This window comes from Pelophylax lessonae (genome assembly GCF_965119305.1).
Source record: "Pelophylax lessonae genome assembly, chromosome: 2".
NCBI classification, from domain to species: domain Eukaryota; kingdom Metazoa; phylum Chordata; class Amphibia; order Anura; family Ranidae; genus Pelophylax; species Pelophylax lessonae.
The window spans coordinates 585,808,464-585,822,398 of record NC_138769.1 but is presented as its reverse complement, the minus strand read 5'-3'; the positions used below and the strand labels follow the sequence as shown (position 1 = coordinate 585,822,398).

General features: G+C 40.9%; 1 protein-coding gene across 2 annotated transcripts in view; it reads left to right on the top strand.

Moving 5' to 3' along the window:
- Positions 1-13,657, top strand: part of LOC309545569 (fidgetin-like protein 2) — a 135,505-nt gene extending 121,848 nt beyond the window's left edge. For both annotated transcript variants that reach the window (XM_082244779.1, XM_082244780.1), the window contains exons 2-3: positions 7,892-7,993; positions 10,983-13,657. In XM_082244779.1, the coding sequence (XP_082100905.1) occupies positions 7,990-7,993; positions 10,983-13,168 (2,190 nt within the window). In that variant the 5' untranslated portion in view covers positions 7,892-7,989 and the 3' untranslated portion in view covers positions 13,169-13,657. The remainder of the gene's footprint in view (positions 1-7,891; positions 7,994-10,982) is intronic.
- The last annotated feature ends 278 nt before the right edge of the window (positions 13,658-13,935 follow it).

Below are 13,935 nucleotides of genomic sequence, written 5' to 3'. Positions count from 1 at the left end.
CATGCAGTAAATAAATTATGAGCAAAATATATAATTGAAAAAATATGAAAAAAAAAATCAATCATATGAAAGTGATATTATGAAATAGGTGCAAAATCCAGTGTTACATGAACATAAAAAGTCAATGAAAAAGCCCTTTTTAATATAAAACAAGAATGTCCATAAAATGCAAAAAGTGTATAAGTAACGTTGATTGATGGAATGGACCACCAAGCACCAACACTTAGCATACACTTCTTACCAGATAGCATGGACCATAAATTATAATGGTCATAAAAGCACAAAATAACCCGGCATCCAAGATAGGCGGTAGCTGCTCAGCAGCAGCTCCAAATGGACTGGGAATAAAAAAAATGAACAAGCATAGTGAAGCCTGCTAACATTTAAGTCCTTTTTTTTAAAAATATATAAGAAGTACCTTCAATAAATTGTAAACAGGCAAACACGAGTTAAAAACCAGCAGACTATCAGCTCATGAGAAAGGAACGCTGTGAGTAACGACTAAGCAAGCGTGATGTCTTCAGTAACAGCCAATCCCAGCGCGTTACATCATTGGTGGCGTCTTCCCAGGGGCAGGCCGAACAATTGATGTTTCTGCTAATGCAAAGCAACCCATAGCACCCAATCAGAATTACCTTGCTGAGGCCAAACCAGTAAAAGATAGTTGGATGCTATATATTTATATTGCACTTAGTGGACCTTTTGGTAACTTTAGAAGTTTGCATAAACAAATTCCTTACTGTATACTGTATGTTGTGCTTTTGTCTAGGCTGAGATGATGCCATCAGTCTGCTGCAGGCAGGAGGAAGCATTTCCTGAGTTTTCTCTCCTCCAGTGACTGCAACATTGTAACACTCTAGCAAGTCACAAGGTGAGAGGTTGCAGCAGGGTTTGATCTGCATCACTCATTTGTGAACACAGGCAAGAACCACACAGGCACCATGGTTTGCATGGTTCTGCCATGTCTGAGTCAGTATCTCATTCCAGGAAGCAGATGCATGTCTCAGATGCCTGGCTACAGATGGCTCCATCTTTATGTAGCGAAGGGGGAGTCCTGTGATCTCTCTGAAAGGAAATATATGCCTCTGTTACACTTACACATTACATAGCATACATGTGTTTAATGATTAAAGATATATCTGATGCTAAATTTACTTTAGGAATTAGCATTTAGGAACTCTTTTGAGCAGGCACTATTTTTCCCAATGTAGTGCACCACAATGCATTACTGGGCATAGTGGTGCACTTCAATGCATGTGCTCAGAGGGGAGTTGGGTTCACACATTGGGGTGCCTATCAAAGAGAAATTCACTGCAATGCACCAACACCCAAAATGTTTGTTGGGCCAATGAGCACCTTATCACAATTTTGAAATACTCTTTTCGCTGCCATACATTGAGGTACCATGTATCAGCACATTGTGGAGCCATTCATTTTAAATAACACCCAAAACACTAAGGCAGGGGTAGGCAACCTTTGAGAGGGGGAGGTCTACCCGAACAACATGAAAGAGATCAAATATCACCAGGGTTTGATGCCCCTTTTAAAATAAATTAACTATCAATCAAGGCCTAACTAAATAGTAAAGAAAATGTATTTAAGATAACAAATGTCACAGTGTCAATCAATAAATGAGTGGACAGTGTTAGTAGGGTAGTAGATGGTGTGTGGTCAGTATTAGTTGGGAGGTAAATGATGTCAGAAGGGCAGAGGATGGTGTGTGGACAGTATCAGTAGGGCAGTAGATAGTGTCAGAAGGGCAGAGGATGGTGTATGGACAGTGTCAGTAGGGCAGTAGATAGTGTCAGAAGGGCAGAGGCTGGTGTGTGGACAGTGTCAGTAGGGCAGTAGACAGTTTCAAAAGGGCAGAGGATGGTGTGTGGACAGTGTCAGTAGGGCAGTAGACAGTGTCAGAAGGGCAGAGGATGGTGTGTGGACAGTGTCAGTAGGCAGTAGATTGTTTCAGAAGGGCAGAGGATGGTGTGTGGACAGTGTCAGTAGGGCAGTAGACAGTGTCAGAAGGGCAGAGGATGGTGTATGGAAGGTGTCAGTAGGGCAGTAGACAGTGTCAGAAGGGCAGAGGATGGTGTGTGGACAGTGTCAGTAGGCAGTAGATTGTTTCAGAAGGGCAGAGGATGGTGTGTGGACAGTGTCAGTAGGGCAGTAGACAGTGTCAAAAGGGCAGAGGATGGTGTGTGGACAGTGTCAGTAGGGCAGTAGACAGTGTCAGAAGGGCAGAGGATGGTGTGTGGACAGTGTCAGTAGGGCAGTAGATAGTGTCAGAAGGGCAGAGGATGGTGTGTGGACAGTGTCAGTAGGGCAGTAGACAGTGTCAGAAGGGCAGAGGATGGTGTGTGGACAGTGTCAGTAGGGCAGTAGATAGTGTCAGAAGGGCAGAGGATGGTGTGTGGACAGTGTCAGTAGGCAGTAGATTGTTTCAGAAGGGCAGAGGATGGTGTGTGGACAGTGTCAGTAGGGCAGTAGACAGTGTCAAAAGGGCAGAGGATGGTGTGTGGACAGTGTCAGTAGGGCAGTAGACAGTGTCAAAAGGGCAGAGGATGGTGTGTGGACAGTGTCAGTAGGGCAGTAGATAGTGTCAGAAGGGCAGAGGATGGTGTGTGGACAGTGTCAGTAGGGCAGTAGATAGTGTCAGAAGGGCAGAGGATGGTGTGTGGACAGTGTCAGTAGGGCAGTAGACAGTGTCAGAAGGGCAGAGGATGGTGTGTGGACAGTGTCAGTAGGGCAGTAGACAGTGTCAGAAGGGCAGAGGATGGTGTGTGGACAGTGTCAGTAGGGCAGTAGATAGTGTCAGAAGGGCAGAGGATGGTGTGTGGACAGTGTCAGTAGGGCAGTAGATAGTGTCAGAAGGGCAGAGGATGGTGTGTGGACAGTGTCAGTAGGGCAGTAGATAGTGTCAGAAGGGCAGAGGATGGTGTGAGGACAGTGTCAGTAGGGCAGTAGACAGTGTCAGAAGGGCAGAGGATGGTGTGTGGATGGTGTCAGAAGAGCAGTGGATTGTATCAGTAGGACAGTGGACGGTGTCAGTTAGTATAGCAGTGGACAGTGTCAGTACAGCAGTGGATGGTGTGTGGTCAGTATCAATAGGGCAGTAAATGATGTCAGTAGGGCAGAGGATGGTGTCAGTAGGGCAGTGGATGGTGTGTGGACAATGTCAGAAGGACAGTAGATGGTGTCATTAGAGCAGTGTGAATGGAGTCAGTAAAGCAGTGGATGTTGTGTGGTCAGTATCAGTAGGGCAGTGAATGATGTCAGCAGGGCAGAGGATGGTGTCATGAGGGCAGTGGATGGTGTGTGGGCAGTGTTAGTAGCGGAGTAGACGGTGTCAGTAGAGCATTGGGGATGGTGTCAGTAGGGCAGAGGTTGGTGTCAGTAGGGCAGTGGATCTTGTCAGTATTTTTATATTTGTATTATTTTTTTTTCCATTTTTTTCAATTATTTTTTATAATATTTTTTATTTTTATTTTTTAGGAGCCCCGTTGGGGACTGATGTCCCCTGATGTCTCACTTTTGAGACAAAGAAGGGGACTGAGGACAGAGAACACAGTTTACTATGCTTCAGTTATTAATGGACACAGTCAGTGATCGGTACTAATCACTGACTGTGTTCATTCAATACATATTTACTGATCCCTTCCCTGCTCTTCATCCTGATATATCCCTCAGCCAGCGGGAGGGGTAAGGAGGGGAACCCGGCAGCACAGCGGGGAGGTCCAATGGAGCAGACGGGGCCAAGCAACACAAAGAAGAGGAACCTGGTGAGGAGGGACGGCGGGGGCAGCATTTAGTGGAACCAATGGCTGTATTTTCCACCCTGCAGTAGTTGAATTCTGGAAGGGTGGTGAGGAGGAGAAGCGGGTATTGCCGGCATTCAGCTGCTACAGGGAGGAAAATACAGCCATCGCTTCCACTATATGCTGCCACCGCCGCCTCTCCTCCAGGTTCCAGGGTCATCAACCAAGGGATGCGATCTACCTATCACCTGCCCATTATCGTTTTTTTGGCTGAAACAGTGTCCCTTTTAGATACCCAGACATGAAGCCTTCTGATGATTAGATCAGGAATTATCAGATTTTCATATGGGCATATCACTTTCTGGTTTGTTTTATCACACCTGTATGGATATACAACTTGCTAACATAACGTGGAAGAATATTCAGCAAACAAGATAGAATTATCCTTCATTACAAAATGACAAAGATGGGTAACGTCAAAGGTTTTTTTTTATCACATGAACTGAGGAAGAGAAGTGCAAACCACTTGGTGGCCTGTTGTAAGTGGAGTCTTTTGTGCAGATAAATTACTTTTCCTTCTACTTGTCTGCAAAAAGAGAAATGTACTGACAATTTTCTAGAGTACAGAGACTTTTGCTTTCTAGCCTTGCTGAAAGCTCCTTTCATCTTGAACTCATGTCTTTTGTTTGTGGGAGAAAAAATTATTTGTAATTTCAAAATTAAAGTCCAACCCAAAGATTAAAGGTGGATTGTATCCACATGACATTTCTGTTATTAGTAGAAACATATTGACAAGCCATAAGAAATTCCTCTTCATCCAAAATTTTACCAAGGAGTTGAGCGTTGATAATAGCATGTCTTTGCTCAAATTGTCTATGAGTAGGATTCTGTTAGGCCTTTTAAAAGCAAGGATATCTAGTTGCCACTAACTAATGGAGTTTGAATGTCAGAACATCATCAAGGTACTGAGATCCTCCTTGTGCTATCCTTTTCATTTGGGCTTTCAAAACACATTGATGTGTCTCTCCTAAGGGCCATCAGCCTAGTATATCTTATGAGTGAGCCCTAGCTTAATTCCCTCTTGCCTCCAGCCCAATCAACACCCCCCCCCCCCCCCAGTTTCTTTGCGCTGCTCTGGTTGAAACTAGAAGCCAATTTGAGAAAATAATGTTTGATAGCCAGGATTCAAGCACAAGGCCATGCTTAGGTAATCTTAATGACTTTCAAATTAAATCACAGTTCCTATAGTTCCTATACTTCCTGCATCAAATTTGAACTCTTATTGGCTCCAGTTGAGTTTTTAGCTCCTTATTTTAAAGCTAAACTCCAGGCACACAACTAAATAGATATGTACGAATTGTTTTATGAATCCATCCACCCAATTGTGAGGCCTAACACACAGCACAAGCAGCCTTGTAACCTAACCTTCCTGAGGTTAAGATAGATCACCTGCCTCTAGACTGTGACTGGACAATGACAAAGCAGCAACAAACTTATGTGGTCATCTCCCTATTCTGTCCTTCTTTCAGCATGTTCCTGGTCACAAGTATTGGCCCTCCCTTTGTTACTGCTACACAGGGAATAAAATGTGTCTGAACATAAGCCACATCCAGGTACTTATACTGGTTGCAGTTAAAATAGTTATTGTATAATAAATACATAACATACTAGACTAGATACAGACTAGAGTTTTCTTTTAATGTCTGCAGAATCTAAATATAACATGTTTGCTATCTCTTAATCAGGCCATACATTATGCAATTCTCTTTCCTTCAACTATGGGTGGAAGGAAAGAAAATTGCTCGATTCCCCCATCAGCACAGTCAGTGTTGATGTGTGAATCCCTCCCACAGCGCTATTGTGTTCTGTTTGTGGGGAGCGCGTGGAGCCTTTTCTGCTGGCAGAACACAATGATTAGTGCTGCCAGTTTAAAGCCAGTGGCACTAATGGTTCAGGAAAAACCCAACAGGCTTGTTGTACACAAGTTGATTGCTGGATCGATTTGTGTACAACCAGGGTACGTATACATTGATCTAAATTAGTCCAGTTCCTGCTGAACCGGCAGAATTTCGAACCATATAAGGCCGGCTTTATTGTGCTGTTTTCTTAGCTGAAAGAGAAACACAAACATTTATGACATGAAACTTGACCAAGCTGAATCTTCCCTATTGTAATCAATTAGCACATATCTTTTATCCTGTTAGATGTGACCAGTAAGCGTTTCCCTTGTTAATCCCCTTCCCTCCCTGTGTTTTGCTGTGAGGCCTGAGTCCTGCTAAAAATACTTTTCTTGTTTTGAGCCATCCTGGTGTTGGCACCATTGAGGGCGCTTTATAAAAAGATTTAATTCTGCCTTAAATCATCACGCATTTTGAGAAGAAGTTTCAATAGGCAAACCTTGCCTCATTTTCATGAAAAAGGATCCATACGGATAAAACTCTTTGCCATCACTAATGACCGTTTACCTATCCATGGCACTTTTAATAATGGCAAGTAAACGGTGGTCCGTGCTGGATAAAGCCTCGCCGCGCTCTTGTTTAAATCCTCTTGTGTAGGTTTGATATCTAAAATGGAAGCTGTGATGCTGCATAAGTCAATTAAAGCATTAGGTAATCTAATTGTGCTGTAGCCACAAAGTAGCTTAAAAGCTGCACTGCCAGTGAATAGTACACGGGCCCTTCCCCAACCCCCTTTGGTTTGGCTATCCCCCATGGTCTTTATAGGAAAAAAAAATGGGGAATGGAGAAAATACACAGAAGGACAACAATAGGTCCGGAGGGACTTGCTCATGCAGATGTTGGGAAAGCCAGTACGCCTAGCCAGAGGGCAAGAAATACTTTGTGTGCACGGAGAGAGCTGTATGCCTGTAATATAATCAACAAAGTGAAAAAGGGGGGGGGGGGGGTTCTGGCCAGCGCTGCTGAAATTTTGGAATTTGTTTTGCCCTCAGCAAGTCTCTCAATCTTGTCTCTGTTCATTAGTTGCTGGGGGAAACTGATCAGCAGAAAAATTGTGCAATTAAACTTACTTATCCTGCAGACATTGATGTGTGATTAACATTCTTCATGCTGCTTTGATTACTTGCTTTGTTCAGCATGTATGAATTGGAAGGCGACACTCTGTTCTGCAAGGATATTTGTAAGAAACATTTCTTAGGAAACAATAAAGATGATCGACAAATCCTGTACTAAAGTTTGTTCTTAAAAGAGAAAAGAAGTAAATGCAGAGTTGCATGTGTTAGTTACACTATTGTATGTGAGTTTTTTTATTTAAGTCATTATTGATTTATTACCTTATTTTGAATTCATGGTTAATTTTCTTTGCTTAGCATGACATTAGGAAAAGTTACAACTTCTGTAAAGTCCTTCATTTGCCACATTTCCTTGGAAACATTATACAAAATCTCTCAACATGAGGAAAATCCTACCTTGAATATCCGTTACTTTTACAGTTGCCCCCAGCAACTCCTGTCCGGGTGACAGCTGTAAAAGTTTTGATTTCCCTTCACTTTCTGTGCTGGTGACAACAATTATCAAAACCAATAGTTACCATGAACCTATAAAACAGAAACTTGGCCATGCAAATCTTACAGAGGTTCTCCTCCTTATCCACTCTGTCCAAAGCTTTAAAACAATTTGGTTAAAATTCTGCAAAAAATAATTTAAGGAAGAGAATAGTGGGTAGATTCCTTTTTTATTTAAGATTTAGCATTAAATAAAAAAAATACTTGCAGATTTCTGCATTCTTGTGGCGAACATACTATAAGAAGCCTTAAATATGTTGTACTTTTTTGAATAGATTCATTGTTTTCACCAGAAGTGTAGGAGAAATTTTGACTTCTGGACCCACCAAAGACCAGAAAGGTGTCCATACAGGGGTCACCTCCTGTATTGCTACATGGAAAGGACTCAGGTATGGTTATAGTAGTAAACTAAAGTGAATCACCTTAGCAGTTTATAGAGCAACATACAAAACGTTATATGATTATCCATTATTTTTCCCTCAGTCATGATGGGTGTAGATTAATTGGTAAGGCTATATTTATACACGTAATAAAAGTTAATGTGAACTCTAATGTCAAGACGTTTCAGTGTTATAGAAGTATTAACTTCCTTATATACATCTTTTCTCTCCCTCAGATTTGCGGTTTTCAGCTGACGCCAAAGTATATATGATTTAGAAGCAGATCGTTTACCTCAGGAAATGCACTTCAACCAGATAAATAAATATTGATTTAATGGGTAAGCATATTCCCCTATACCATTAGGACATGTTAATTATGCATTTAGCAGAGCTGTTTTATGGAGCTATGGTCATATGTTCCTCAAAGTGTTCTAAAAATGGTTCAAAATGTGTAACTTATGTGTAACTTCATAAGGTTTCTAAATGATAGTTATTTTGTGATTAGCCAAAACTTGGAACCTAATTTTTATGCATAGCATAGAGTAGAAAACAATGAAAACTTTTCTCAAGTTTTTATTGCCTCTGGAATTAGGATGTTGGACTCCACGTTTGGTGAAGATTCAGAGTGAATCTCAAATGGTTGCTTAAGTGCGGTAGCTCTCTGTTGCCAGGTGGAGACCCAACAGGGTTGCTAGGAAAATCAGCTTTGGCTGTTAACTCCTTTTTAACAATTTTAGTGTTGCAAATAAAATGTCATATGTGGACAAATCCTTACAGCTTGATACTCTCAATCCTTTAATGCATGCAAGTTTTTCTTGCTGTCTATTACCTGCTAGATAGATCCACCTTATGCATTTGTTCTGGTGACCAGAAAGTAAGAAAATAATCCAAATCGGGTATGCCTTGCACCACATCACAAAAATAACTGTAGATATGTACACCAAAGAAAAAAAGTGGGACTTTTAATGTTGCTGCAGTCTCAGGAATAAACAATACAACAGCAAAAAATTTGTAAAATAACTTTTCATTTTATTACATACAAAAGTTAAAAACATTTTAAAACCATCAGTTAATGGTATGCCTGATGATATCCCAAGGAGGACTTGGGTCTCTCCCTGTGTAGGTCACCCCTAACAAACTAAGACCAATTAAAATAGGCTCAACACTTTGTACAAGACCAACTGTATGTGTTCAAACAGGATAGCAATTTTCAACAAGTGGAGGCTATATGTCTGTAGGATATGAAAATTGGTCCCAACATGTTTCGCAGTTGATCTTGGAAGGGGTGCTAGAGAATGCACATACGTTAGTGTATAAATACATAATACATATTGAGACTGAGGAATATCTACATATAAATCTTTGATACTCACAACAATGAATAATAAGGTAGGAATATTACAGGATGCTATGTGTTGTCCAGAAGCGGAGAGGCAATACCCCAAAGGCCACGTACCAGGTTTAGAGAAAAATGGAGAAGGCAAAAGCTGACTCGAAGCAAGGGGCTAATTTATCTGTATTGATGTATTTATTTGAGTTTACCATCAGAAAAGAGGTACATTTTATCTGGTATATATATATATATATATATATACTGTACTGTATATGCCTAATGGTGTATGTATTCATTTGTTTTATTCTCTTTCTATTGACAAGAAACAATTGCTGTTTTCTATTTCATATGTTGTTGTTCCTAGATGACCCTTCACTTTGGGTCCACTTTTGCCTACTCCAGCTTTCTGTAAACCTGGTGCAGGGCCTTTGGGGTATTGCTTCTCCGCTCCTGGGTAGCACATAGCTGTCCAATATTCTTACTCTGTTATTTATTGTTATGAGTATCAAAGATTTATATAAAGGTATTAATCAGTTTAATAATGAATTATGTATTTATACACTAATGTATGTGCATTCTCTAGAACCCTGAGGCCTACTGAGTAATAGATCAACCATGAAACGCGTTGGGACCATTATTGCACATTCTACAGACATAGAGCCTCCACATGTTGAAGACATTCTGTGTGAACACATATGTCTTACACAAAGTGTTGTGTCTATGGATAATTGGTCCTAGTTTGTAAGGGGTGAGGTACACAGGGCGAGACCCATGTCCTCTCTAGGATATCATCAGGCATACCATTAACTGATGTTTTTAAAATCTTGTTAATCTTGTCATGGCGGTTTCTCCCCATCCGGGGGACAAGTCTGTTGGGGTGATCTTCTTTCTTTTTTCTGATGCCTTTGCCGGAGGGATTTTCCTTGCTCTGGCATACCTATGCTACATTTACCTGGCTATTTGCTGTATATGGTTTTATATGGTTTTATATGTGTCTAGTCTTGACACATCCCTTACCTGTTTTGGCTGTCTCTGGCATTGTCTGATAATTCATCTCAACAGCCCCCCCCCCCCCGTTATGATTTATCCATATTTTCTTTTTGCTCTATATACGGGCATAAGTCTACTTTGAACTGTTTTACGGTTCTATATGGAGTCTTGTATACCAGTAGCTCCAGAGGAAGCTTGATCACTTAAGCGAAACATGTAGGACATCTGGCTACATGAACCACCTCTAACTCCAAGGTCGCATGAACGGAACTCAGGGAGGCTAGTAGCCTTACCTTGGCACCGTCTTTGAGACCCCTAGAATGTGACATATACCGTTTTTCTTCTTTATCATTGAGTATTATGTGATATGTAATTTTTTTCAAATACCACTCAATGTAAATGGTGCCTATGGTGTTTATATACACTCAGGTACTATCCTGTTTGTACAGTTTCTGTATGTGTATTATCCCCCTATGTGGGACCTTGTCTTGTTTTTAAATTGTCAATCAATAAAAAAGTTTTTATTTTAAGCTGCTATCTGTGACTATAAAGTCCATTTATCCCCCTCCAATTCTTTTGACAAATCCAGAATATAAATATTGTAGTTAACAAAGCATGATGCTGTCCACACAATAAAGTGTTTGCCGTGACTTTATGTTAATAATGCTACTTATAGTTTGAAAACTTTAGTGCCTGTGTCAATGGGTTTGCACTCCCATAGAAGTTTGTAGAAATGCAAAACGCACTTAAAAGCAGGTCAAATGCAGGTCAGAAGGAGGTCAGTTGCTGATCAAATGAACCTGACAATTAATTTAGTATGTTCTCAGAAGTGTTTGAATCTGATGTCAAACTAATGCCATCAACACAAGCCAAAAATACGTCAACAAAGACCTTTAGTAAGCTTTGAAAGAATACAATATCTTTAAAGTTAGGATTACTGTAGAATGCTATGTTAAAATCACCAAAGCAAGAATCTATTTTTAAAGCATTTTTATTTGTTTCAGCTCTCCTGAAGATGCACTGGACACCAGAGCATGCCCAACCCCTGAGCCAGTGGCCAGAGCAGCACCTTGATGTCTCTTCAACAACTTCATCTCCAGCACACAAATCTGACTTGTATCAGAGTAGTCGGCAAAGGTTAAACTATGCTTGGGCAAATGATGATATATCAGCACTGACTGCTTCTAACTTGTTAAAAAGATATGCAGAGAAATACTCTGGTGTCTTGGACTCCCCATATGAGCGAGGCCCACTAAGTAGCTATACAGATGGAGCATTTGGCCCTGTGAATGGACAAAAGGGTGAAATTGAACCTTGGCAGATGCCTCATGGGGCTGAAAACTCATACACTGTAAACCCTCTGCATGATAGTTTGGCTGGTTCCAAATCAGGCAATGGACATATAGCTTTGGGAAGCCCAACTATTGCATCTGGTAACCTTCCAGATCCACTTTATCCTGGTAGTACATGTGGCGCACCCAATCCAACAAGTGGGCTTGTGGCACCACAAGATTATACCTCAAGTTACAGTGGCACATACCTTCCATCTGGATATTGTAGTCAATCCCCTGCAGCACTTCCACCAACCCACCCATCATCTCTGCATAGCTCAGGACTTCAGCCAACACATGCATCACCAGCTTTGGTCCATGGATACAGTTCTTCAGGCACAATATACAACTATAGCTCAAGCAGCTATTCTTCTCAACCAGGATATGTTGGAATGCATCCTACACATCCTTCTGGTTACCTGCCTTCAGGCATTGCTGCACCTACTCCACTGCCACCACATACAACGTCATCAAGACCACCTGTGGTCTCTGGGTACACATACCAAAGTTCTAACCTAGCACCAATTTCTGTTACTCCTTTGAGCACAGAACCATCTGGTTCCTTAAAAAGGAAAGCATTTGATATGGCAACAGCAGAGGAAAGTGAAGGAAGATATAGAAAATACAGCTATGAGCAACCAAAGACTACCTCAGAGTCATCATTTCAGATGACAGACGGTGTTCCGAATGAATGCCGAGGAAATGGCTTTAGTCGTAATGGAGAAACTCAACAGGTGCCCTTTAAGCCAGGCAAGCGCTCAACAGAGGAAGATGTGGGAAAATATAGTGCTCAGCCAATAAAAGCAATGATCTCACCTACTTACAATGAAGAGTCAGCTCTGAGACCTCCAGAAGCCTTCGGTAAGTTCACGCCACCTGTTGTTAATGGTGAGCGGAGAAATAGTGATCAAGGACATATGTTTGCACAAAGAATGCAGATTTCAGGGATGAAACCACCAGTATTTTGTAGTTCATCTGAGGATCAGTTAAAAAATGTAGATCCTCTTATTCTAGAAATTGTCAATAATGAAATTGTGGACTGTGGTCCTCCAGTGCAGTGGACTGATATTGCTGGCCATGTATCAGTAAAGGCTGCAATTGAAGAAGAATTGGTATGGCCCATTTTAAGACCTGGTGCTTACACTGGGGCCAGTAGACCTCCAAAAAGTATTTTATTATTTGGTCCCTCGGGTTCAGGGAAAACTCTGTTAAGCAGGTGTATTGCAACCCAACTAGGGTCCACATTGTTGAAGCTCAGCAGTGCCACACTCATCTCTAAGTGGAAGAACAAAAGTGAAAAGATTTTGCAGACTGTGTTTTTTATGGCTAGTTGTCATCAGCCAGCTGTGATTTTTATTAGTGAAATTGATCTTTTACTCTCTGCTCAAATCAGTGAGGATAATTCCCACTTGATTAACCTCAAGTCCCAACTGCTTTCCTTTTTGGATAACATATCTACCTCATCTGATGACAGCATCATCTTCATTGGTACATCTCAAAGGCCAGATGACATTGACGAAGGTGCTCACCACAGATTTGCCAGGCGATTTTACATTGCGCCCCCAGATAATCTTGCCAGGAGGCAAATCCTACACCACACTTTGGCCCAACAAAACTATTGCCTTAGTGAAAGGGAAATGGCCCTACTTGTCCAGCACACTGAGGGCTATTCAGGAAATGAGCTAATTCAACTATGCCAACAAGCTGGAGCCAATCATCTTCACGGGATTTCAGGTCAACTACAACCAACATCATACAAAGACTTTGAGGGGGCATTCTGTAAACAACGAGCTGGTACCTCTCAAAAACAGTTAGACTTGTATGTGGAATGGAATAAAATGTATGGCTCAAGACACTAACTGTGGAATGAAACTGAATGTGTTGACACTACACTGGCCCTTTCTTTTTTCTTTTTTTTTTCTTTTTTTCAAGGTGGGTGCGTGTGTTGAGTCCTCAGCTTGAGTGGAAACCTTTACAATTTTTTCCTTTCCCTTTAATCCGAAATGTGACGATTAGATGCCAAATTACTGGCATCTGTTTTGTATGTATATGTATATACATACATATATGCATACATATTTGTATAGATCTGTCTGCTCCATTGAATGTTTCACAGGAAACAAAACCTGTATTTTTTATTTGTTTCTTATTTGTATCACATTTGGAAATCTAAAAGGAAAAGTAGCTCTTCACTGTACTCAGGATATCATCTATTTATTGCCAAATGTTGGCAGTGCCACTTAATAGTTTGGTGAGTGGGAAATTCTGGTATCCTGCAGGTGTCACATGATCTCAAGGATGTGTTTCTTTTGGCTGTGATCAGCTGCTTTATTCATTTTTTTTTTTTTTTTTTAAACAAAAGAAAATAACCCCTTCATGGCACTTTGGGGAGCCCATTTCATTCTTGACATATATTAGGTGACCAGAAACAGCAATGGGATGCGTATATAATGCTTAAGAAGGGATGGAACGAAAACTACATTGCTAGCTAAGAGTAGAAACCATTTGTATATTTTTTTTTTACTTTTTTTTATGTGTTCATGTTTATTTCTAAACACTCAGGAAAAAAAATACTTCCAAAATGAATGTTTCTAAGACTCAACATTTTCAACAATTCAATTGAAAT